Source organism: Charadrius vociferus, unplaced genomic scaffold (assembly GCF_000708025.1).
Source record: "Charadrius vociferus isolate BGI_N301 unplaced genomic scaffold, ASM70802v2 scaffold72, whole genome shotgun sequence".
Classification (NCBI taxonomy): domain Eukaryota; kingdom Metazoa; phylum Chordata; class Aves; order Charadriiformes; family Charadriidae; genus Charadrius; species Charadrius vociferus.
The window spans coordinates 6608426-6635268 of record NW_009647830.1 but is presented as its reverse complement, the minus strand read 5'-3'; the positions used below and the strand labels follow the sequence as shown (position 1 = coordinate 6635268).

At 36.7% G+C, this 26843-nt stretch overlaps 1 protein-coding gene across 1 annotated transcript; it reads right to left on the bottom strand.

The window, feature by feature from the left end:
- Positions 1–620: 620 nt before the first annotated feature.
- SLC6A15 (solute carrier family 6 (neutral amino acid transporter), member 15) lies at positions 621–26843 on the bottom strand. The gene is made up of 11 exons (XM_009882624.1): positions 26363–26843; positions 17458–17615; positions 16844–16970; positions 14775–14956; positions 13397–13507; positions 9656–9897; positions 9359–9551; positions 8198–8390; positions 5276–5435; positions 2485–2647; positions 621–1052 (listed from the first exon to the last, which is right to left on the bottom strand). Exons 1-11 carry the CDS (start codon positions 26649–26651, stop codon positions 681–683), a joined length of 2190 nt encoding a protein of 729 aa, XP_009880926.1. The 5' UTR covers positions 26652–26843; the 3' UTR covers positions 621–680.

Here is a 26843-nt window from a genome sequence, read left to right as displayed (position 1 = left end):
ATTGTTTTCACACTGAAAAAGCAAATATTTTACACAAAATATACAGCCAGTTTATGCAGCCCCCAGTGAACAGGGAATCTTTCCTCGCCTTCCTGTAAGTCTACTCCTGGATTTTCTAATACTATTGCTCTATACAGCTATTACATAAGAAAATAGTTTGCAGGTTCATTTTTTACTCAGCTAATAGCCTAAGTAATTATCAGTGCTAATAAAATTAGGTACAGCATATCTACATAAGGTATGTACAAATGTTTGCACAAACACGGGTTTGGTGAGCTAGCTCTGAGCTCACTTTTAATACTGGGGAGTTAACCTGAAAGCAGAAAAAAAAAGGATTTTCAGTGATATTACCTCAGAAATATTTTATTATTTGAGTGAGACCTGGGCTTCAGAGATAGAAAGCTTTAAATTTAGAAATTAATTTGAAAAAATCAAATTCTTGGCTATGCTGGCAGATGCAGGCTGCCATCAGTTTTGAATCTGTTCCCTTCAGTGCAAATGAAAACCCAGAGAATTAATCCAAAAGGAGTTTTCTCAACCTGTATGTACAGTCATGACATTTTAAAGACTGTCGTTTTGGAGCACCTGAGATCGCACCCTAGTAAGTGAAGCTGACCACTTCTCATAGGAGAGCCATGATCAGTAAGAAAGGAGAAACAAAGAGTATTTTTTTTCTGCAGTTACAAATCAGACTCCGGCATATCAGGCATATCTGCCATCAGGTACCCAATACCATAACGTCCATTTGGAGCAGTGTCCAGAGTTGGTGATCCAGTCTGTTTTCGATATATGTTTTTGCCAAAATTTGGAGACGGCACTTCACTTGGGCTCTTCCCATGAATCAGACTTGTATTATCTCCCTCCAGATTAACAGGTTCCTTTATTATCCGGCCTCTTTTGTAGGACACAGATGCCAAACTACCAGAGCTGTCGTCGATAAGGTTGCAACGACGTACCACGAAGACTATTGGGACTGGCAGTATGGCCAACACCATCAGAGATATACAGACTATCATTCCCCACGTTGGATAGCTGTGGAACTCTTCCGTAGCCTGAGCAATTCAAGAGAAAACTATTAATACATCTTTACTTAAAAAGAGCAAATCCGCAGTCCTCACCAAGGCCCACAGTTTTCAAACACATACTCATCATTTTGTCACCTTGCACCCACAATGTGGGCACCACTACTGATCTCAAATTTGAACGTTCATCGAGATGTGGGATTGCCATCTCTCTGCCGGTGGGTAGGACCAAAACAGTGTCACACAGTTTCTGAGATGCTCTGAGCACTCTAGCAGAACCCAAACCAAGATTTTCACATTAGGCTTTCTGCTACGTTTGGCTGTAGTTGTTCCCTGATCCTTTAAAGGGTGTTCAGAACATACAAGTGTGCAGTGGTATCTGTAACTGTGCCTGCAAAATAAGTCCTTGTTCTGTAAGCTAATAGCTGGTCTAGACAGGGACTGTCTCAGATCACCCTGTGGTTGTTCCTCTTTGTATAAACTTCATGTAAACTATAACACACTTACTGGGGCAGTGACTGCACCCCACACCTCTGCTGCATCCAGGAATCACTGGCCAACAGACTCAATTTGCCTGGTAGCTCAATTAACATTTCATTTTAGACACGAAAAGGAATGGCATGTTTGGCATTCTAAGGTATTTCTCTTTCTAATTTTTGAGGGCAAGAATCAAACGTAACAAAAGCATTTTTCTGAGAATCCCAAGAAAGTAGTAATGGTTGCCCGTAGTAAAGCCAATCACTTTGCTGTTAATTTTTTTCCACTGGCTAATTTGGACAATTGTCCATTCAGAAAGGTCCCTGAGGTTAATTTCTCCGACATTTTACTCTCCCTATATTTTGTACAACAAGCGTGTAAAAACCAGCTGAGGGCTGATGAGCCTACAAGCTAGCAGAACTCTCAGGAGTTACCTTGACTGAATCTCTTTTTGGAGCCAACACACAGCACTGACTCTGCTGTTCACACAGACGAGTTTTTTTTACAAATCAAACATTCTTATTAGAGACAGGTTTTAATGCAGCTGTTACCTACAATGCAATATGTGTTCCCAAAGGGTAAAATTTATGACATGGCTAATCTCAATATTAAATTCCACATAAAAAATTGATGTGATATCTGAAATGGTTTATTCAGTGTTATCACCCAACTATTTTCTGCAGTAAAATAAAATTTAATGAAAGTGGACTTCTCCCAGCCTTAAGAATTTCTTCAACATACACCAGCAAACTAAAAGTCCCAAAAAGCATGAAAGTTCATGTCAAGCAGTTAGATTTTAAAGCAGAACTACTCTAAAATTAAAAAATGGTTGGGTTCACATTAATGTTACTTGAGATAAAACCAACTATGTCATTATTTATTCTGATTTTGAATTTCTAATTGCAATTTTTTTGTCTTTTCGTGTACTTCTGAAATACTGCAGATGTGATCATTATGATGGTGATAGCATCGGTCATATACATACCATATCTTCAATCCAAGCATTGTAGCCAGGAGGACTTAATCCCATTTGGACAATGCTAGCTACCAGCAAACACAACAATACTAAAGGTGAAACATACTTCCACATGTAGTAATAATACTGGCTTGGAGAAAACCCCAGCATATCCTTCAGATCTTCCATAAATCTGTGAAGGGAATAAAAGGTTATGGTTAGTGCGTACACCGAGATTTCAAGCACTATGATTAACATATAGCACCTAATTTGAGGGAACAGACACACTGCGGGTAGAGAAACGGCTGCAGTTTAGATTACTTGATGGGCTGAAAAATAGAGCTTGTATTACTAGTTCAGAACAGATGAACAGAAGGAATCGCTACACAGTGCAGTGACTTAGTAAACTGCTTGCTGGACTGTGCTAGAAAGATATTTAAACTCACCTTTCTCCTATAAGATTATTTTTTACATCTTCTTATATTTTCTACTGGGTTGTTTACTGAGGCATGTGTCATTACTTTTGAGGACATATAAAAACCAGCACATCTTAGAGATTCTGCAAAATTAATTTCAAACCCACATGTGTGCTGCAGTGTAAAAAATAATTTCATGCATAAGCTATGGTTTGCATCATATAAGTTGCTGAAATAAAACTTTGTGAAGTTTTAAATCTGCCTCCTTGTGCCTCAAAATTGCAAGTTATGATATGAACAAAACTCCTATTTTTGTATTCTTGACGAAGGAGTATATGGTTCCAGAGCCAGAAGAAAAAGAGAGAATATTTTTAGAGTTAATTCTTTTGCAGTTTGCACAGGCACCAATTCTGATTTAACTCCCTTGTGGTCCCACTTCCTTTTGAAATGTGGATCTTGAAAAAGCTCTTATAGCAATAAATATGTTTTCAAAGCTGTTACACATGTGAAGCTACTGTCATATAAACTCTCAAACATTTTTTTCAACTGTATAGTTTGGGGTATTCTATCCTTTGTTTATACTGCAATGAAACCCATTGCTAAAAAGAAGCTGAATTTACAAATGGTTTGTGCCCTCTATAGACAGCCTTTTCTTTCTGGGATCTCCAGTTCTTCATCCAGTTAAAAATAAATCTATTATTTTCACTTTAAAGTCTTCTACCATCTCCATCCTGCTTATGCTCCTTTAAAAGCTACCAAGCTCCTTTAGCACAGATTCCAGCATAGCCGGCTTTCCTTCTTGACTCCAGGGATTCACATGTTGTCTTTTTTCTACCCTCTGCCTGTAATCCCTTTGGATGCAATCACTTGTTTTTTTCCTATCTGATCAAAGACAGTGTGTCTACCAAGACGTATACATGGATCTTCATCTAGGATTATGACCCCTTGGTGCTATCACAGCCAACAACAACCTGAGGTTGTTGATTCTGGCAGTTTTTGCAAACAAGAATGCTAGGTTCCTGAAGAAGGATATTCCGGAGAAATATACATCAGAAGAAATATTAGGAATACTCCAGAGGGAGGTTCAGGTGGCCGTTATGAATGAGAAATTTGGCTGTTAACTTTTCGCTACATCCTGCCAGAACGCCTTCTGAAAACATGAATCAACTGCACTCCCCTTCAGAAGAAAAGTATCACCATATTTTAGCTATTCCTAAACACCAACTTCCTCACAGGCAACTTGCTGACTTTTGGCACGTCTACCTCCCTTCACAGTGGAACTCTATCTGACTGGACATTACCAACCTGGTACCCAGGTCATCTGTTTCATCTTTTATTTGCATGTGTAAAAACATCTACATGGTGTTTTCATGTCTATGTGATCAATTATAGAATTATACGTGTGGCCCAAGTGGGAATTCTTCCTTGATGAGTAAGTATACCAGGCACTACTTGCGCAGACCAGAAACAATGTCTGGAAACCATAAAATTAAATTTTCTTATTATAGTTTTATTTCATTATGGTGAGGGACTGGCTGATTACTCAGATTGAACAAGTGAAAACTCAAATGAAAACCCACCCATTCTGTGTCACCCTTTGTACATTCAAAGGAAACACAGATGTTTAAATTACTTCAGCATGCTAGTATAGCATACGCTGTTTTATCTGTGGATGGCATGAGTTATTTTTAATACGAGCTCTTCTATTCCTTAAAACACATACTGGTGATTTCTGTCGTAAGACATAAAAAAAAATCAGAGGGAGCTGATGGTCTTTTCAACCATCACTGATAGAAGATCACTTAACTTCATTGTCAGCTGTGCTGCTTTCAAGTAAGTTTTCGTCCTTTTCTTTGCTATCATTTCCTCTGTTTCCTCTCTCACAACTGATGCAAAGAACAATGAATTGCTACAACACCCCAAACTAAAACTAGTTCATAAATTGAAACTTTCTTAATGTTACTGACATTATAGTTTGCTTTGGTCCTCTCTCAGGCTGCCTGCAATACTGCAGATCTGTTCAGAATACTCATCCTCATCTGCTGCTTAGACAATGGTTATTATTTCTTGAAGCCCTTCTCTTCTGGTCTTATTTCTATATCATTTCATCATACTTGCATATCCAGGCTCCTTTTCAACTCTGTAATTTTACCTCTTTTACTGCATTCTCCTCTCTTCGTTTCTGTTGCAATTGCTCTTTGGGTTTCACTACACTGTCCTGATGCAGCATCCCTTGCTCCAAACCTGTTCTTAAAAACAAACTAGATTCATGTCCAGATTGACCCACTTTCTACTTACCTGTATTTATGTGTACATCACAAATACTTCGCACAATATAATTAAAAGTAAAATTCTTGGGATGAACACTGTTGATAAGGACAGTGAAATACATTTCCTTCACTTACTTGTCTATTCCATAAATTCGGGTGACTGCAATATTCTCCAAAATGACCACAATAAGCAGGGGCAGAGTAGCTGAGTAGTCATCAAACATCGTCACAAAATAATTTCCAGAGCGCTGCACAAAGATCAGTCCAATAAAAAATGCTACCAAGCAGCAGATCACTGGAATAAAGGACAGAAATGTGAGCTGTAATTCTAACAAAGTTCCATAGACAAAAAAGGAAATAAGGAGAGTTTGAAACAGCAAAGATACACTTTAACGCATTATTTCATATAATCAAAGTTGATAACTTTTGGGGGGCATCTCAATTTTAATAACGTTAGGAAACCTACCTATTCACTACATAAAATAGAAGTTATGAAATTAGAAGTAATTACTAGAATCGCCATATTACAGCAGTCCTGATTAATCAAGTGACTATTTCTCATTAAACTTTCAACTTAGCATGAATGCAAGGCTAAAATAAACAGAACTGCTAAGCTAAACATCATACATCACGTTACTTGGTCACTAGATCGCTTTCTGGAATTTAGAAGTGAAAAGGACCAAAGTTTCAGACCATGATTCTAAAAAATAAACAGGCTTTCCCTCGATAATTCACAGCATGAACTTCCATTAGGATCTATCTAAATGTATCTGTACACTAAGCAACGACATTTCTGCCCTTTCTTTTGTTTAGGAATAACCCGAAATATATTTCTTGAACACTTGATCCTGCATAATGAATCTCAATGATATTTTTTCCTACTAAATTCATCAAGAATAGGACTGAATGGTTAAGTAGTCATTAAATAAGTCAAATTTCAATAAACTGTGAAATCAACTGTAGTCTGAGCACCAGCAAGACTGATCATCCCACTTGAAGTGCCCTTCCTGCCCCACCACCCTCCAGCTGAGAACTTATGCTGAAGATACACCTAAGCAGTCTAAAATTGTGAAATTAATCTGAGTCAAAGTCTAAAATATCCTTACAGAATATACGCATTGCATAAATCCCAGATAATTAAGTAGTATTGATTAAAGTAGTGAAAGGAAGACAATAACACTTTTTTAAATACTGTGGTATAAGACCAATCACTTTTTTCAACTTTGTAGTAACTATTGTTATAATGACTTTTGGAGAATAGAAAATTAGAATTAATGAGATCATTACAAATTGATGTGAACTCCTAACGCAAGACAACAAAACCAAAAGAACATAGATTAAAGCTCTTCGACCCGAGTCTCATTTTTCACACTGAGTTTTGCTACTGACCCTGAGAACAGTATTAGACCACCAGAACAGCGTGTATATGAATTTAGAAATCCTTGTTATTCATATGTTCTCCCATTGTGTCTTACCATTGCACTCCAAAAATAGGCATCTTTAGTTGTAAACTACGGCTCTGGCAGGTATACTCACCATAACTTGGCACAATACTTGAACACAAAATAACTTTAAGCATACAAATTGGTTTCCCCGGACTCAAGAGGGACTGAACTGGAACCATAGTGCAAAAAGTCGCAAATGTGTTCACAGTTCTGTAAAAATTGAAGATTTGTGGGTTTTGAGCACAAACTCTAGTGCAGGCATCATCCTTGTTAAATGCCACAGATACTGCATGAAGTATAACCCAGGCATTTCAATTTTATAAATTAATTATAAAACCACCGCATCAACTTGTAATTCTTTGAGTACAACTGAGTTTAGCAAAAATCACGTGCACATACCACTCAAAATTACCAGAGAAAGGCAGTTCTTGAATATTCCTTCATTGTCGTAGCTGGTTGTTTTGGGTTTTTTTCCAAATGCAGTAACAAGGAGTTACTGTAAAATGCTCCATTACTTCAGAGTGATGACTATATATCACAGTATTTGTATATATACTAGGAAGAAAAGCTAATTTCTAACTGTCTCACTGGTTATTCAGTAAGAATTTAAGAGCTGATTAAAATAAAAAAAAAAACCAAACAAATGCTCAATAGGCTAGGACTTATGAAAAAACAGTTGATTTATCTTAATGAAGGATATTATTCTTAGATCTAGCAAAGCAAAAAAAAAAAAAAGTTTTCTGTTAAATACTACTTATTACTACTTATTACCTAAGGTAAGGAGAGCTGTCAGGAAAGAGCAGTGCTCTGCTACATCAGGGGTTAACCCTTACAAAATATCTTATTATTTCCTTCCCAGAGTTAGATAATGTTAAAGCAACATATATATTTTTCAATTTCGATCCCTTTTGTCACAGGTATTGAAATGAAATCCAAATTTGTGTGTAACACAGGTCCGTTGTAGATGTCCTGAAGATTTTCAGAAAACGAACTTTCACATTTTATGCTGATGTTCTATCTCAAAAACACAAAATGCTACAAGATCATCAGAGCTTCATGAACAGGCTACACGTCAAATAACTTTGGACATTTCAAAAAAAAAAAAAAAAAAAAAGGATGAGACATCTTGTTTAAGACCCTTTCCACATTCAACAGGGAAAAAACGTTTTCCTCTAGAGAGCAACTGATTTTTAACATAAAAAGCATTTCATCATAAATCAAGACTTCATTAGGCCCACTTAGGAATAATTTGTAGTAATTTGCCATGTATTTCCATTCTTTCCTTTTCCTTTGTTTCCCTGGTATGTGACCCAGGCTGGAACAGAAAGTATTCTGGAAGAGCTCAAAAGGACTGACCATACAGAGACTTTTAACAGAAATCCTGCATCAAAATTTAAGTTCTAGGGTATTCCTGCTCTTGCAGCATTCAGGAAAAGGTTTTACTTGCAGATATTAATGTGCCTATGCATGGAAATACAGCCTGTAATACAGTGATTTACTGCTCTGTAAAATGTCAGCACTGAAAACTTTCATGTCAAAAAAACAGACTTCATACTCTCCAAAAAAATTCCAGCGTAGTGCTCTAGTGAGAAAGTAAGTTTGTGCAACTCACCAGTAAGAATTTCTTTCCTGATTTTGAAGGTATCAACAATGGGGGTGATGATGCCTTCAATCGTTCCAAACATACTTCCAAGTCCCAAATTTACCAACATGAGGAAGAACATGACTGACCAGAAGGGAGAAGCAGGGAAGTGGGTCATTGCTTCTGTGAAGGCAATAAAAGCTAAACCAGTTCCTTGAACTGCCTGCCAGTGAGAAAAAAATCCACATTATTATTCATGGACAGTTTTGGGTTTTTTATCCTACTGTGACAGTCTGACTTAATGTTCACACACATTGATTAAATCTTTAAGTTAGAGTTGGAAGCTGCTATCTAATATGTGATTCTTCAAAACCTGCAAACTTAATGCTATTTACTGAAATACTGGATTTGGCTGAGAATCTGTAAGTTGATTTGATATTAACAACACACTTCTTCCTCTCTTTCACTGATAATTTTTCAGGAGAGCTATTATACAGGACTGCTACAAAATACACTCCGGCAAGTACATAAAGGACTTAATTTCTATATCTATTTGTTTCAAATTTACATGACAGGAATAGTATAGGAACTTTTAATGTCTAGGTCACTAATTTGCCATTTTAGCTTCAGATACTGGTGCAACTACCTAGAGGTCACTGTTTAAAACTGGAAGTCCCTCTGAAAAAGCTAGAAAAATATCTATTCTTTTAAAGATCTGGCTTACTGTAAAGTGTTCAAAACAAGATGATATCCATTAAGCCATTCTATAATAAGTAAATAATAACTTTTTTACTTTCTAGTGAAGTGGTATTTATATTTAATAACTGTATCTTAACATTAGAAGACTTCAGTTTGAGATGTTGAATAGGTACACCTCTGTTTAGTCTTCGGAAAAATCCTCGTGCTCAACTCTTCTAAAAAACACTTTCAAAACCTCCTGAGGAGAGCGATATAATGATCAAAATATATTATCAATCGGTGAAGACTATATTGAGACATCGGACCCAAAAGTCCTCAGGTGAGCTGGAATGTGACCCTATACAGAGACATGTTTTCATATGGATCTCTACAGGTGCACTGCCCACAGGTACACTGTACTGATAGTGTAAGTGTACGTCACAGTTTATGTCAGGCTTACAAATACTTATCCCTTCATAGTCTCTGTATTTAAGACTTGCTTATTACTCTCACCTTGTTAAGTTCATCTTCAATTTGACAGGATTTCAGACCAAGAGAATCAAACTCTTCTTCTTTAACTTTCTGAATAATGTCATAAACTAAGTTGTAATCTTCTGCTGTAATGCTTGAGAAATTGATATGATGTGGGATCATATCCTGGCTCAGATTGCCTATTTTCAGAAGTTTTAAAATCTTCTCCGAATTTCTGTAAAACACAATAAAACAGAGAAATCAAACTCAATGATCGGTATTAATTCATAAATGAAATATACCATAAAAATAATAAAAAAAATAAATGGATATTCATACTGGATAACACATTTTTCATTTATGATATTGGCCTTGAAGCCCAGAACTGCAAACACCACCAAAGTTGCCAGCACAGAAGTGAAAAAATTGATGAAGGACACCAGTACAGCATCAAAATGGCAGTTGTTGTCTCTCTTGTTGTAGCTTGAAAAGGCAATGACTCCACCAAATCCAAGCCCTAAGGCAAAGAACACCTGAGTAGCAGCTTCTCTCCAGACCTTGGGCTCCAGCATTATTTCAAGCTGTTTGAAATTAGATATAATATATGTCAGCTATAAAATGCATTTCTATTATATGAAAAGACAACAGAAAAAAAAAACAGGAGACAACCTACATCATAAAATGCTAATACTCCACTACAAATGTATTTTCTTTATGATAAAATGAAAGCTGAATGTGACACCTGAAGTTGACTGAACTTATGGGCCAGAATTTCTATTTAGTTTACATGATATCATCCCTAAAAAGAAACATGCTATACAGTACGTTCTTAACAATGAGACACTACCGGAGCTATACAATAATTGAAATAGTAGCTAGTTAAACTGAGAAATAAGAGAGAACATCCATCTTTTACTCTTTTTTTTTTTTAACAGTATTTACTGTCTTTTTTTTTTTAACATTATTTACTGTCTTTTTTTTCACAGTGTATGTATTGACAGTTGTTAGAATTAAGATGTATTTTAGTATGATCAATTCTCTTATAAATGCAGTAAATACGCTGAAAATTGCTTTGTTGCTACTTTCAGAAAAAAAAAAGTGACTGAGATATACATGCTTATATGGAACCTTATTACATGCAAATATGTGAAGCAAAATGCAACATATGAAACAAAGGCTGGCCACTACAATCTGTATAGTCCATGAGTCCAATCTCCCTTAAGCCAGATGCCTTGAACTTGCCCTAAGTTAAATGGCTCATGTATTTGAGGGACAACTAAGCCTTTTATCAAAAAACTGAACTGTATTGCTCAGATGACCATACTTCAAGAAATATCTTTGTTACAAAGTTATGAGTCATCATCTCTCTATCTCAGATTCTTCTAGATATGAACCATAAAAAAGAAGTACATGTGAGATTTAAACATTAGATTTTCTCAGGTTGATTCAGGGCATCCATTCATTTAACAGTGAAAGACCTTACATCTGTGCATGTGATTATTTTTTTTAAACCCCCTGCTTATCAAAACCAGTAAAACTAAAAAGCATCAGCATAGATGCCAGCATCATTAGAATGACTGCCTTACTCTGAGGAGAAAAAAATCTGCTACTGTTAAGAAAACATTTTGAAATATTTTCCAGTTTCCCATAAAAGCATAGTATTTATTATAGATAGGTGGCAGATATCTTCTTTATTCATTCCTATACAGCTAAAATACAATATATTTTAAAAAAAAAAAAAAGTTTATGACAATAAACTTGTTCCTTACAATTTTTGTTATAAATACAATGCACAAGCAGCTACTGCACGTAGTTCAACCCTCCTGCAGCACAGAGTCATGCCAGAGCTTGTCCACGAGAGGGAGCTCGAGGAATAGTCTTGATTTTACCAAATCTGTAAATGGTTTAAGTGTCAAACCACTTCTCTCTTTCTGCAGTATACCATTTGGTATCATCAAAGGTAGTACGTTCTCAGACACCCTACAGTTTAACTTCAGTAGCTGACTTCAGTGGGCTTTTCCTCTATCTTTCTTTACGTTTTTCATTATGGTTATTATTTAGAATTTCTGCTTTGTTCATCAACCACGCCAAACAGAGAAATTCTCCCCGTCTTCATTAGCCCTGCGCTCTCACACCTGCACCAACGTGTGCCAGTCCTCTGCTGTGCTGACACAACCCTCCAGTGGGAATGCGTTGTGATCGTCTGTGGTCAAAATCTGGTCATTTGCTGAACTAATCGACGCTAAAAAGATGTTTCCCCCTCCCCTTTCTTGTCTATCTACCCGGGTTATTTTCAACCTAGATCAGTTTAGCAGTTCTTCTTACAGCCTGCTTGCCCAAATAAACTGTTGGCACAATGGAGCGAATGGAAACAGGTGGGGGGATCTGAATTCCTTCAGGTAGTTTCATACAAACCTACAGTCCAAATTAGTGCTCAAGTACAGAAACAATCAGAGATTGTAATGAAAATAGTTTTGAAGGTTTATTTTCACATATACCATATGTGACACGCAGGCCTCCTAACCTCAAATTTAAACCACAACTTAAATTTTGAGATGTAGAACTGGAAACCAGTAGAAGAAATTGAAAACAATTTTTCTTTCAAGATCATTTATCTGAACACTTGAAACAACTGTATAATTAAGTTACAACGTAACTATAAAGTAAACATCAGCTGCAACTTATTTTAGGTCTCAGTCATGAAAGACAAAATAGCGAAGAGCGAAGACGTGTTGATATTCAAAGGAAGTTTCAGTGTTTATTTTTCCTCAGTCTCTAGTGGTACTTCTCTAGTTAAAGAAAGTATTAACACTGTGGCTGAGAAACTAAATTATGAGTTCAAGAGGTCTGCATTCTATCTCTGCTATAGACTGCCTCTTCATCAGCAAGCGTTACGTTTCTTTGCTCCTCAGATTTCCCAAATTTGCCTGAGCAGCCTGCAAGCTCCTGCAGAACCGCGACTCTCTAAAGTGGTGACAGCGTGTGAAGCGGAGCACAACTGCGTGTCACAATGCAAGAAATAACAATGTGATAGCTAACAAAGGTCATTTTTATAGGATGACAGCGCTCCACAGACTCAAAACACCTGGAATCAAAACAACTGACAACACCCTGTCATCTGGCATTAGCCACTATGTGCATTGATTTTGATCATCATCTTATTTGGCTTTCAGTTTTGAAAGATCGGTCCTATTCTGCTCAACTGCATTGTGAAACGGACTTGTTGGAGAGTCCATTTCATAACACAACATGAAGGCCAGCATCACGCATTCCCCAGTACGGCTCTGACTACTCATATATGCTGTTCCTGTAGTACAGATACCATTACAAGCATTTGAGATGGGACGGGTGGGGGTAGAATTTAGATCTTCAGGCTAAACAACGATTCGTAACACCCCTCCTCACCTCTGCAGTTATAAAATCTAAAGTTCTCTAAGACACATTCCTGGGAAAAATGTTGACAGTAAAAAACGTATGCTTAGACGTGCTGCTATCTGGGCATGACAACCATAAGAACCATGGTAAGGAAAGCTTGGGTGGTGAGTACTTACACTACTTTAATACCAAAGATAGGTCTCCTGTATTTTAGGTTACTATGAAAACAGCATTAATTTATTTCTAAAAAGGAACAAATTTGTCCTCTGTCAAAAGGGACAAGTTAATTACATAAAGCCATGACAGCGTTCAAGGTAAGGCATTTCACTGTGACACCCCAGAACTAGGCATTTCAGTCCTACAGAATGGCATGATTTAAGATTCACTTCTCTTCTCGGTATTTGTAGCTTTCTAAACATCCTGAATCCTGTAAACAGCACTTTTAGTTGCTTCACTTTGCAAAGGCATCAAACTCTGGGAACACTTCACCTAAGGGAGATAACTCTACATGGGCCCTTGGAACACTTAGAGCCTTTGGACCTTAGGGCTTGACATTGTGCCTGAGGTCAACAACAACTTTGCAATTTAAACAAACGGAAATATGGCCAAATGTTCTATGAAGGCAATAAGCTTAAATGAGAGCACTCAAATGGTCAAACTGCTACTGAAACTTCAATATATTGCAAACAGAAATTAAGCACATACCTTAGGTGTGAACATGTGACGAATTCCATCCACTGACCCATTAAGGAGCAGTCCTCTGATCAGAAAGCATAAAAGTACCACATAAGGAAAAAGGGAACTAAAATACATGATCTGAAAAACAAGAAGAAATTTAACATGACATCTATGGACTTTATTTTCAATAGCTTCATTCACTACTCAGTATCTGTTGGATATATGACTGAATTCTTAATCATATGCTCCAAGAAATATGCAGAACGCTTACCCCACTTCCCATTCCCCCTGTTTCTGCAGAAGAAAGCGAAATCACATGACTGTAAAATAAATTCTGTACTGTACTAAACCAATACAGTTGCTATTGTGTTGAGTAACAAACTGCTGAGCTTCCAGGGAAATTCAGTACGAATTCAATGAGATGACGCTGAGAAGGAAAGAAGTAGATTGTTTTAGAAATGCTTCACTTTACAAATGCACTTTGATTCAAGTACATAGTACAGTAAAGATATGCTCAAGACAAGAGTCAATGGAAAGCAGATAACCAACTGATTCAAATCACTAAGTAATGCTTACTGCCAAAACAAAAAAAAAATCTGTAATCAAATACGACCTTTTATTCTCCATCATTGAAAAGCAAATCTATTCCATACTTTAAAGTTTAGTAAAATGTTTCTCTTGCTAAACTTGCTAGTTGTTTCTTTAACTGAGATACACTAAAGATATCATAGAAAATTCCACCTCAGTGCCAGACTTTTTAAGAACACAGAAGTTTGCTATTAGAACAGATTATTTTTCATCTGAAAATCCCCCTGAGATCAACAGAGCTCGCGTACCATTCACCAGCCAGTCCCACTGGCTGCATGGAAAGGGAAGAAGACAAGGTGACATACTCGGGTGCAAAGGGATGATTAGTCATTAGTCAAAAGAAACAATCCAGAATCCTGACAAGCAGCTGTGTTAATGACAGAAGCACGGATACCAATGACAGTAACAATAAAAAGAAAAATGGCAAGGCATTTTGAGGACTTGGGTGCACTGCAATCATACTGTGAGCACACATGGAAGCGTAATTCCTTCGACATTCAGAAACACACAGACTTATGCTGCAATATAAAGCTGAGTTACAGTTACTTGCAACAGCTGTGTTGGTGAGAACAGAAATGATTCTTCTTCAGATCTCAATTCCCACTGTATTACTAGAATTCCCACTAAAACTATTACAATTTTAACGCTTAACTACTAACACTCCTCTACTTGAGATTATACAAATACTGGGGTGAGTCACAGCTTCTAACCCACTCCTACAGATTTCAGGAGAGAGTAAACAGAGTGTGTGATGAAGAAAAATGTCGTGAAATGTTTCAAAGTCAAACAGTGTCATTCAGGTGATCAGTATACTCACTTTGCCTGAAGACTGAATGCCCTTGATCATGGCTAGGCATACCATGACCCAGGCAGCCAACAAGCAGATAGTCATCTTCCAATTTAAACCCCCACTCTCTGACAGAGAGCTGGAAATATTCAGCGCTTCTCTGTACCAGTAGTAAGTGGTTGCAGAACTCTTCTCACACTCTGGCTCCACAACTGTCAAGAGATGTTAGCAAGTAAAGAATGGGTTCAGCACAGAACTATTTTCCCAGCATTTCATAACAATGTTCTACCAATTCTCAATATTTGTAATTGTGCCATCATGATTTACTGAGAAACTAAACTCACAAAGAGTCTTAAGACATTCTCTAAAAGAAAAAGTGACTACTATCGGTGAAACGTTCTGGGTCTCTCTTTTCAAAACACCCTTTTGGAATAATATATTCCTCTGCACACAGTCAACCCAAGTCCTAGGCAGAATTTATTTTTCACTTAAGTACTACACAGTAGGCAGGCCTACGCGAAGGCATACATTCCATTTCTCACACGTAAGATTAGATTACCTACAGATGATACTGTGACTTTGAGTACAAAAAGTGTCTGTCTGAAATTGAACACAATTTTGAAAATACATGGGAAACAAATTATCAGTTGTGTCTGCTTTGATATAACGCTCAAATCAATAGGCACTTAAATACTACTATAAACAATAAAATAATAACATAATGATACCAAAGCGATGAGAAAAGGAAAAAACGGCTCCTACACAGCTATGTTAAATGAAAGCTGCTATATGTATTCCAGAAGTGATTTTTTGATTATGGTGTAATTCTGCTTTATTCACGTTACCAAACAGGTAAAGAAACTATATATATATAGACATATAACACATAAATAATTCTTCGAAGAAAATATTTACTTAACTTTTTAATAAATTATTTGTATGTGAAAATCAATCGTATCTCTAAGTGAGGTCCTGAGCCAAGGTTAATTAATGAAAAGGAAAAAAATACTAACTTTAAGAGATCTAACACAGGTGTTAGACCTTCATTGAAACAAACTGCCAAAAATTACAGGATGTTGTCAAATAAAACACTTTTCTGTGTTTAAGCTTAGTTCAGATGACCTCTGCCTAAGTTAGGCTGATGCACTATACTTAATATTTAGGCAGGATTAACAGTACATAAACAGACAAACACTGTGGTTCAATTAATGGACAAGAGCTTGTGAAATACAGTCAACTTGACTATGCACCAATATTCACATATACTGATTATTTCAAATAACTGAAGCAAACAACTCTGGTAAAGACACTGTAAAAATGATGTACAACTTTTCAAATGTCTCTGGTTATATTCTTTATTAAAGGGGTAAAAAAGCACAAAAGGTAATTAAAGAAAATTTAAGATCTGAAATAAAAAGAAGTTAAAATAAGTATTTCCTATTTCAAGAGCAAGAATAATGCAAAGTGTGTAACTTTTATGAGATAACCAAAACCAAGGGATAAAGAACTTTCAATGTTGTTGTATAATGTGTCCCTTTGACACCAACTCATTATATCAACAAACCAATGACCAATTATCTAATTTCTATTGGTTTACAAAGCAAACAATGCTTTTATCACATGCATTTCTTTGATGTTTACAATTTTCCATTATCTACTTTATTAGTAATGCAACACTTTTTTGCTTTGTTGCCAGGAAGCCTCCCAGTAATTGAAATGTAGAAATATGCTTCTTCCACCTTTGTTTTTCACCAAGAAGGCATAAAAAGAAGAATAAAAATCACAGGAAAAAGTTATCAGAAAGTCTTTTTTTTTCCTGCAACACACTAAATAGCACTCTCCTAATTTCATTACTCTTTAAAATGCTATTGACAGGGATGTTGCTTTATAAATACAGTATATTCATCTTAGATTAGGTTTCTTTGATTTTTTTTTCCAAGTATTATAATGTGACATCTTATTAAGACGCAAAACCAGCTTTGCATACAACAGTTTTTCCCACAAACCTCTCTTTGAATTGTATTTTTACTCTTCTTCGTTTGAAAACGTCAAATTTGTTACACTTTATATGATTTTTAATAACATTAATACAGACTTACAGGTATGAGATGTATTTTTAACTAAAGGACACTGGTCCCATGGTAACGGATGCTGAAAAGACTGGGAAAAGTAAAACAGACTCCATCCAATAATAACATTGTAGTACAGGGCCACAAAGAAACATACCTATTAAAAAAAAAGAGACATATCAAAAAAGTCATTTATTAATTACATTTTAAGAAGCAAAAAAATCCCTACTGAACTTCTGCATATTTCTGCACATCAGCCACAGAACCTAGCGTAAACTATAATAAGCTAGAATAAGAACTGAATGGCTGACCCCATAAAGTACCTGACGATTTCTAAATTTTCACTTTTCTCTGTATTGATCACGTAATACCTATATTTTACAGGCTTTTTTTTTTCTCCAGAAGAGGACTCTGTTGCCTAGTTCCTAATTTCAAAAGAATTACAAAATACAAGTTCACTGGTTTTACAGACACATCTGTATTAGTATTTCTTCATGTACTCATTTAAGTTTTAAGACCTTCCAAAACATCGTCAACTGACCTTAAAGCCCAGCTACAAATCAGTGGCCTTTTCCTGCAGCAAAACAGTAAGTCTAAATCATACAGACTGAAAGCAAACCACACCATTAATGTTAAAAACTTACTACGCAGCTTGCAAATCCAATTCCTCCAAGTTTGGGGCTGATATAATTCCACACACCAATACTGCCTCGGCGGATCCTCTGCCCCACAGCAAGCTCCAAGAAAAAGAGTGGAATCCCTATTATCAGTAGCAAGATTAAGTATGGCACAAGATAGGCACCTATGAAAGGAACAAAGTATAAATCAGAGGGAGAGGGAGAAAAGTCGGAACTTGACAGAACAAATGTGAAAGCTTCTAATAGCTTCGAGTTTGAATTAGTGTCATTCCCTGCAAAGCTTTTTTGATCACATGCAAAGACTAATTTTACCTGAGTCTTGGCCATACATCTCGTAAAATATGAAAAGACCAGAGACATCGAATTTCTTAAGCACTGTAACATTCTGAGGCAAATTTTACTGCAAGTGAGCCGTTATCTAAACTAGTGGTCTGCTTGCGTGAAATTTTGGGCATTTGATCAAACTTTTTAGAGATACAGTGATGCAAGCAGGAGCTGAATCAACATTTCTTAAAAATATCTACACCTTTACTTGTACCAAAAAAGCAAGACTGAATTTATAAAGGAAATACAGAACATACTGTGCATACAATATTCCGAATTTCATCCAATACAGTTTCAGAAGACCATCCTGCTGATTTCTCCATGTGCACCTCAGATGCTCACAAAGGGGATTTCTCAATGTACAGAATAATGATTCTGTCCAGCTAAGCAAGAAAACTTTATCAGCCCATTTCTACCAGGCTCCCAACAGAGACTAGAGACACGAGGTGGAAATGAAATGAAATATTGTAGATCCAGATCTTGCAGTACTCACAAACTCTCCTTAAAGACATATTTGAAAACGTAACGGTTACTTCACTGTTAGACACATATATGTAAAACAATTCCTTTTTTCAAGGTCTTATTCCCAGGACGTGGTCATATGCAATTTTAACTTCAGGATGTATCTCCATTTATTTCAGTAAAACTAACTGCATGCAAATACAGCCACACACTAAGTGCACTGACAAGTTCAGAGCCTACCTTCCTCCTTGCTGTTGCAGGTTATTTAGGACTGGAGCTAACATAACATTTAGGCATCAGCCATTAGCAGCGTGGCACCTAATTTTCAAATGGGTGGCTCTTATGCTGCAATATAGAGTACTGTGCTGGTCACGTAACTCAAAGGGTTTACAGTTTTTGATTGCAACCACTGTAAGGCTAAAGAAAAGCACTTGAGAGATGCAAACTGCGGCAGGTCGGAGCAAGCTACAAAGCAAAGATCTAAAGACCTCAGAAGCTTAGACTCGGAGCTATTAAGTTGTATAATCAGGCTATTCATCTCTGTGATGAGAGAGAAGCTGAGCAAAGTTCAGAAACCAATTTAGGATTTATCCTCAAGTCCAGCTAAGTCCTACTTTATGTTTCTAGGGCTTTTTTAGGAGTCTATCAAAATACACTCTCATTTGCATTGGTAGATAGCTTATCTCATGGAATATGGTTTATTTCAGAAAAGTTAAACTTTCCTAAGCTGTGCAGGAGGCCTCAGATTTTCTGGTACCATCCACTCCTACTGAGGTCCCCTTGTTATTTTGCTCTTCATGAAATACACACAAATTGGACATCAACTTCCATTATAAACATCTTCTAAGGATCTTAAGCATGGAGTAACTACAGTCTTGAGTCTAAGAAAAGTACGAAAAAAGACACAGGAAAGTAAATCTAAGAAAAAGTTCGAGTGGACCGGACAAAGAATATTAATCTTATTTACCTCACAGTCTATAGGCTGTTGTTAGCAGTGAAATAGCTCCTTGTGTCTTATTTTCATGACATGGTAATATGACACGCAATGATATTGCTTGAGCAGCATTTGTTCAAAACCTATGCCAGGCTCTGAACAACGTACTGGGTTTGAGGTTACAATACTCCCTCATAGAGCCAAACATCATGGTCCATCGGACATTTCAGCAGAGGACAGACCATCTCCTTCAGTATTATTTCTACTGAGGTAGCAGCTACGTTCCCATTCAGTAAAGAACGCAAAGGACTTACTTTCTACTATGAAAAGAGAGACAACGGAGACAGAAGGAAATTAACAAGGAGGAAAACTGAGGAAGAGTAACAACCACATTCCAAAATGAGGGGGACTACCTGTCTTAAGAATATGTAAGACAAATAGTATCATTAAATACCCTTGATTTATCATCAACATTCTCTCAGGAATTCTGAGACATCAGTATACTATAAATTCACATTGCAAATGAGGAGCTTTGGCATGACTATCTTTAAAACTTTGGTCATACAATTAACTGAAAGCCAACAGCACGTACTTTTTAAAATGGTGTAACACTACTGTAAATGATACCTGAGGTCTTAATTAGACAGGTGTTGCACAGCTGAGCAGAGACAAGCCTAAACAGCGCAACAAAATTGGGGCCTAAGTGACTTACCCTGTATCCCACTGGATGACTGTACTAGAGCAGGAACTGAACCCAGCTCTTCAGTGTCCCAGTCCACAACCTTAATCACAAGGCTGCAAAGTTAAGCACATGTTTAAAGACTGGGCTGACGTGGGTGTCTTATGGTGCATTATCAATGTAAGTTGCAAGATTTATCAGAGTCAACTAAGTGAGTTAAATAAATGTGGCGTTAAAGCCACGTTACACGATACATGACACAAGCCTGGAATTCAGCGTTGGTCGCCAGCAGAGTTCACCTCTGTACTGCAGGCCTTGTGTAGAGCACCAGAAGCGCCCGTCTTCTGCTCATTCAAACCTGCTGAGCTCTCTTCTGCTCTTGTGCCCCTCCCCAAAAGAAGGACATAACGGAAAATAGCGCACATAGGAGTTTTCAGTGCAATGTAGTTTGGATATAGCTGGATTATACAACTGGGTATCACAGCTGCAAAGGGTTTCCGTGCCCTACAGTCAGCATGAAACCACAGCACCTCTGGAAAAGTATTTTGTTTCAGCCTTCCCTTGAAGCTAGAGATACTTCAACGAACTGTAAGACGTCTTCACTTGATCACAGAACAGAATCACTATGGAAACAGCTCAGCATGTCTCTTATTTGCCAGTGCATGAAAACACGGGTCCTTGGAGTTACAATATTGAATAAGGATCATTCTTATTTGAATAAGAACAATAAACTACACATGCTAGCCCTGAACAGCATCCTACAATTAGTTATATTGTCTGCTACATCTGCCAGCTAAGCAGACTTACGAATATTACAATTCTGTGCAGTTCAGGATCGCCAGGTTTCCCTCCTACATTTTCAAAATTATTCTACTGTAAAGTCACTTTTTTGAATATTTTGGCCTTAAACTGGCTTTCATAAAAAAACCCTCATCTCAACTTCATAAGGAAAAAAAAAAATATCTAAAAAAATATACCTCATCCTTCTTCACTAGAATGAATGACAAAGATTCACCAGTTCCTGAAATCTTTTGTATGTTAATACTGTGCACAGCACTGCTTTGGATTCTTAATTTTTTTTATTTAACCAAGCACCATAACGGGATAACTGGTAAATTGTCTCTCTTGATATTACAATATGTACTACACTTGGCAACATTATTGATAGAAATGGAATATTAACATTGGTTTTAACTTCTTATAAATGCTCAGAGGGGGAAAATAACATAAAATGGCATGACTCATAGCAATCAAAGAGTTGGAAAATAATTTCAGAGGCAATAATGCAAGACATAACTATTACCATCTTGATACTACAGAAGAACTTTTATTCTCCTAGACATTCTTGATGTAACCCAAAAAAAATCTAATAACTTTCCTGATTTGTTTCAGCTGCTGCTGTGATAGTTTCTAATTTAAGCGTCTAGTGTGTGATTTAATTCTTATTCAATGAAGGTGAGCTTTACCATTGTCTTGAGGATACATGCCAGTCCTTATAGCTTACTGGACACTTAATAATAGAAAGCTAGAGAGAAGCCGATATTCAGATGAAGATCAACTTATTTTGAACGTTGAATGTTAAAATTTTCAAAGTTATGGCAAGTGGGCAACAAAACACTATGGGTTTACAGTCTACTACACTCCTTTAAGTGAAATTATTTTACAAACTGCTTTTATCAGGAAAACTCTGATAGAAGGTTTTATGTTTTATCTGTGTCCTACTGATAGGATAGTCTTCCTGTCACTAGTCTTTCACAGTTTAAATATGTTCAGGTGTGCATATTTACAAAACTGTGCTTAAAGGATGACAATCCCCTTAGTCAATAAGCTTTAATGAAGAATTACACTTGCAAAATAAAAATAAGACATTTTCAGCACACTGAAGTACAAGTAAATTTCGAGTCTGATAGTACAGTTCAAATCATATATATCACAGAATAATATTGAAGACGTCGGTGAATTCAAAGCACTGACTATAAATTATTGATCAAAAGCTAAAAAATGAAGCCACTAAATCCATATTCAGTGTTGGAATACAAGGGAATACTTGCTTTGCTCCCATTCTGCTTCTATTAGACAATCAGCCTGCAGCTTCTAATGACTACTCAGTCTTTAACAGTTTACATATTATTTCCTCAGCAGTTCTCAGCAATAGCTGCTGTGCTTTTTATAATACCACAGAACTTACTGTTCAATCTGCAGATATTTCAGCATACATCCACACTACTTAACTGTAAAAACTCATGATGTGATTCTACCCATGTCAATCTTTTCAAAACATAATGGCAAGATAATCTGCTACAGATTTCCCTACGCTGCTCACAGCTTTTATCTGTTTATCAGTTTACTAGTTCTTTTGACTTTTTATGTCACAGAGTTATTAAAAAAAGAAAAAAAAATCATGAAAATGAAGTTAATGCTCATGAAAATGCAACACAAAATCTTTGGGTGTGCGGTACTTTGTAGACTCCCAGTAACACCTGCAACACCAGAAGCACCTCTTAAATAACTATGTTCACTTGTCTTCATAACACTCACTCAAATACCACTTATTCTTGCAGAACAGCTAATTTGGTTTGCTTTTGTTACTTCTACTACATGAAAGTACCATTTCACTTCTGCTAATCCTAAAGGAAAATGACAACCAAACAGAAAAAACTTTCAGTATTTCCTTTGTTTGAAAAATTTGAAAGGTGTGCAACTATTCACCAGATGATAGCAATGAGCAGCAGGAAAATATAGGTCTAGTTTGTCACTACTTATTAGCCTCACGGCAAGACTGGGTAGACCTGAGCGGTTTATTATTAAGGCTCACCATCAATCATAGGAAGCTGAGGCAGCTCTGAACCTACTACATGCTAACATAGGTTATGAAATAGTTATATAGGAACTGTGCCTATCTGAACAAACACACATATTTGTCTTTATATAGTAAAAGAGTAATACATAAACTGTGTAGTGTAAAAATGATAAATATAAAATAAATATAAAAACCATGAAAGCTAAGCTAGAGCATACCCAGCTCCAATGCAAACCACCTTTGTGAGGCAGCAAGGAAGAAACAGCTATTTTTATCTGTTAGGCTGCAAAGAGTGGAAGAAGTACCTTAAGTGCCAGATGGGGACTGGGCACTGCCCACCAGGGGTAAGGAGGACCTGTAGTGAGGACAGAGGTGAAGGAGGCAGAGACATCTACAGCCAGTTCCTCAAAACTTTACTGAACACCTTCAGCCCCCCATTCACAGAGCCTAAAACTCCTTCGGGCCCTCCCTCACATCCCAAGTCAAAGAAATGAGCACCCTTGAGTACTCTCAGTCTCCTCCCAGCCTCTTTTATTTTTCTTGATACTTCCTGCATTACAGCTACATCCCCAATGTGGATCAAAGTTCATCCCAGTTGTGTACTAGCCTATTCTTTCACCTCTCACAACACACTTTTTTCTGGAAAAGAGACAAGTGTGAAAGCCACCAAAGAGCTACCCAGTCTAGCTGTAACTTAGTTGAGCATAAAAAAAAATACCAGCTATTACTCCAAATATTTATGAGTTTATATGAACTAAAGCAACAGGAAAAACCATGAAAGGATCACAAGAAATAAAGTGAAGGAAGTTGGTTTCCAGAAACAGAGATTAGAAAGATTCCTATGGATGTCCCAGTATCAGTGCAGTGCAGTGATACCCAAGTTACCTTTAAAGATGGTATCACAGACACCTCACTGAAGCAGGACAGAGCTCTGAAGTCAGGAGTGTTGGTGTACCACAGGCCATAGCCATAACCAAACCAAATCTCTCTAGAAAACAGGGCGGTAAACACCCAGGTTTTTCTTCACAAAATCCTCTAATAACATACATGCATTTGGGCTAATTTGTCTGTGTCTTTTCTGTGTTTATTTTGTTTGGCTTGTTGCTCTTGTTACAGAAGTTTAAAAAAAAAGACAAAATTGAAGACTAATACATGGTTAGGATTTACCTTCTCTTTTACTGGTGGCTTTGAACCACTTAATGTTGGAAGAAACCTGTGAAGGAAACTAATGAGTAATTATGGGGTTTTTTTATTTCTATTTGTTTTAAATTTGAAGTACATTTATTGGTTTACCACTTTTCAATATACTCCCCTCACCTGATGGTATTTGCCAGACATAAGTTCTTTAAACATAGGGAAGAAAATGGAAAGTGTTTGGACAGAACTCAAGGTGGAGACCTAGCCATATGCTTCACTGAAAGAGTTCTAACGAAAATCCACAGGAAGGCTGTTTACCTTATACTCAGAGACTTCAACAGGTATTTATAGTAAAGCTTTCTCAGCAGAAGACTACAGAACAGTTCTGATACTGATATTTAGAATAGGTTGCATAAAGCCACTCTAATTTTACCTAGAATGAAACATATATGACATAACATATGTAGCAGAAAACTAGAACCCCATATAAAATGTGTAGGTTTTTTACCGTGTGTTTTGAACTTTTCACTCCCTCCCTCTATTTTTTTTACCCACTTGTGAGAATTATCTGTCCATCTGCACATACATATACAGGCACCAATGTACTTTACACATTTCAGTGTTTTGTTTCACCTTCTCCATCTTGCATTATGGTTAACCTGGAAACCAAGAAAGCTTTAGCTCTAATGATCACTTGTTTTTCTCTGTTGTTCTGAAGGTTGCAATTTGCTAAAATGGTGCAAAATTATTGTTAAAAGCCAAATGCATCCTTGTCTCAGCCATGCGCAAAAAACATTGTGTGTCCATAGACTATGTTACACATCCAAGTCCCTACAATCACAGCACAGGGGAAAACATTTAATTTCAACCTGAAATTCCTCCATATTTATTTTTTTCAAGTTTGATTAATGAAGTGTCATAATCCCTGTAGGCTGGGGGGCGGTCTAAAATGTGAAATTATTAATTAATCTAATACATTTATAGTTGATCCGAATTAAATTTACACTCACTCACAGAGTAACTTTAAAAGCGCCTGATGGTATGAAACCAACAGCCTAAGGAGCATACTAACAGATCTTTTCTGTTGGTTCGAAGGAAAATCCAATGGGCTTGCAAAATTAGTAATTAACTACATTAAACACAGACTTTCAACAGGGACACAACTACACAAAACAACCCGCTGTAATGCATTACCCTTGAGACTACACATTGACACCATACTTAGTATGAAATGATACAGAATATAAACATTTCAATAGCTACACCTTTAACTATGAATTAGTTTGTTTTAAAAATATTTAATTAGCAAATGTATTGATTTTTTCAACCAGCAGTGATATGTGTCAATTCTATACTATGTCTGGTAGACTAGATGAGATTTCCATCCACTGAAAAGCTATGTTTTTTGAGAAACTGCAATCAACGTGTTTTCTCAGTTAATATTACAGTTACAGATGAAGAAAATTTTAGATTCCACACAAATCATTAAATCAACCATTTAATGGCTTTCTCTCCATAATAAAGGAGAAAAAAAGGAAGTTAAATGAGAGTGAAAACAATCTTACAATAACTAGATGTAAAAAATTCAGACTTTATCCTGGAAATGGAATATTTGAAAGCATTGCCTCCATTTTTACTGCTTGAAGTTACTGAGGGAAAACAAATAAAGTAGAGAATTATACTCTGATTATATTCTAGGCTCATGTCTATACTCCTCACTTACATCAGTTTTGTCTTCCAACTTATTTTAAAATCCAGCATGAAAAAAAAGTTGTTCTTCATTTTCTATTCTGTAGTACAGATTCACTTTTTGTATCCTAAAAGTTGACAGGTTTGTTTTGAATTCAGCTAAGTACTTAGCTACAACAGGATGTGCATTAATGTAGTATAGTAGGGGACAGTATAGCATAGGATAAAACACTAATCCTGCATTCATAGAGGAAGAAATGTGTCTAAGTGCAAGGTAACTTATTATTTAGGAAAATGGTTAACTATATAACAGCACAAAACAGATGCATTCCCTTTATCATTAAAAAAAAAAAAAATCCTTTTCACTCCTACAGTGTATTGTTGTTCTTGCAGAAAGGAAATCGTCATCAAATGGCCTAAGAGCTAAAAGCAATTAACAAGTGCAGGTGTGAAGCTTAGTACCACTAAATACTGAAGACTGAATACTGCTTTGGTCTTTAAAGTGGATGCAGATTTAATGCCTTGATTTATTGCCTGAGTACTAAAAAGAACAGTTCAGCACGACAACAGCCAGGTCCTAAATAATGCAAGCCCTCCATAAATAAGTGTTTTGCTTAGCCACTAGTTTGAGGACTAGTTAAGGTCGTATCAAGAACTCTCTCCCCTAAAATGATAAAATGGAATCTTAGAAGAATCTGCTACTTACTTTAACATACGTGTGCCTCTAAATAAATAGAATATGGAGCTTTCCTCATAGGCTCTGGCAGAAATTAAAAGACAAATCTGACACGCTGGAGCAAGTTTTACTGTGGATATCTCTGCTACCATTGAAATCTGAAAGGTTAGCTTCATCATTGAGGCTACAACTAGCTATCACAAGACTTACCTCCACCATTTTTCTGACACAGATAGGGGAATCGCCACACATTCCCCAATCCCACAGAAAATCCAACTTGTGCCAGAATATATTGGAGTTTGCTGTTCCAAGCAGGTCTTTCATCTTCTACATCTGAGCCTTCTTCAACATCTACATCTTTTTCTTCCTGATCATCAACCATAAGTTCACTCTTCTTAAAGGCATCATCTGAAGAGTCTTCATTAGAGAGAAGGTCCTTAACTGACTCAATGACCTCATCATCTAGTTCTCTTTTCACTACCTTGCTGTTCTTAGGCATTTGTAATATCAGAAAAACAGTAAAGAAGCCAAGTTCAGCTGAGATGGATGGACAAGCGCTGAAGAAAGCTCTCCCTCTGCTTGGCTAAAAATACTGAAGAAATAGACTGAAGATGGTGCCTGGTGAGTCCTTGATACCAGGGAATCAAGAGTAAGGACTTCAGTTTCTGAACGTTTGTTCTACAGAAAGTAC

Coding starts and splice junctions, on each gene's coding strand:
- SLC6A15 (XM_009882624.1), bottom strand. CDS start 26,651: ATGCCTAAGAACAGCAAGGTAGTGAAAAGAGAACTAGATGATGAGGTC. Junction 5,436..8,197: donor CAGGAAAGAAATTCTTACTG/GTGAGTTGCACA, acceptor CCTTTATTCCAG/TGATCTGCTGCTTGGTAGCA. Junction 2,648..5,275: donor CGAATTTATGGAATAGACAA/GTAAGTGAAGGA, acceptor TTCCCTTCACAG/ATTTATGGAAGATCTGAAGG.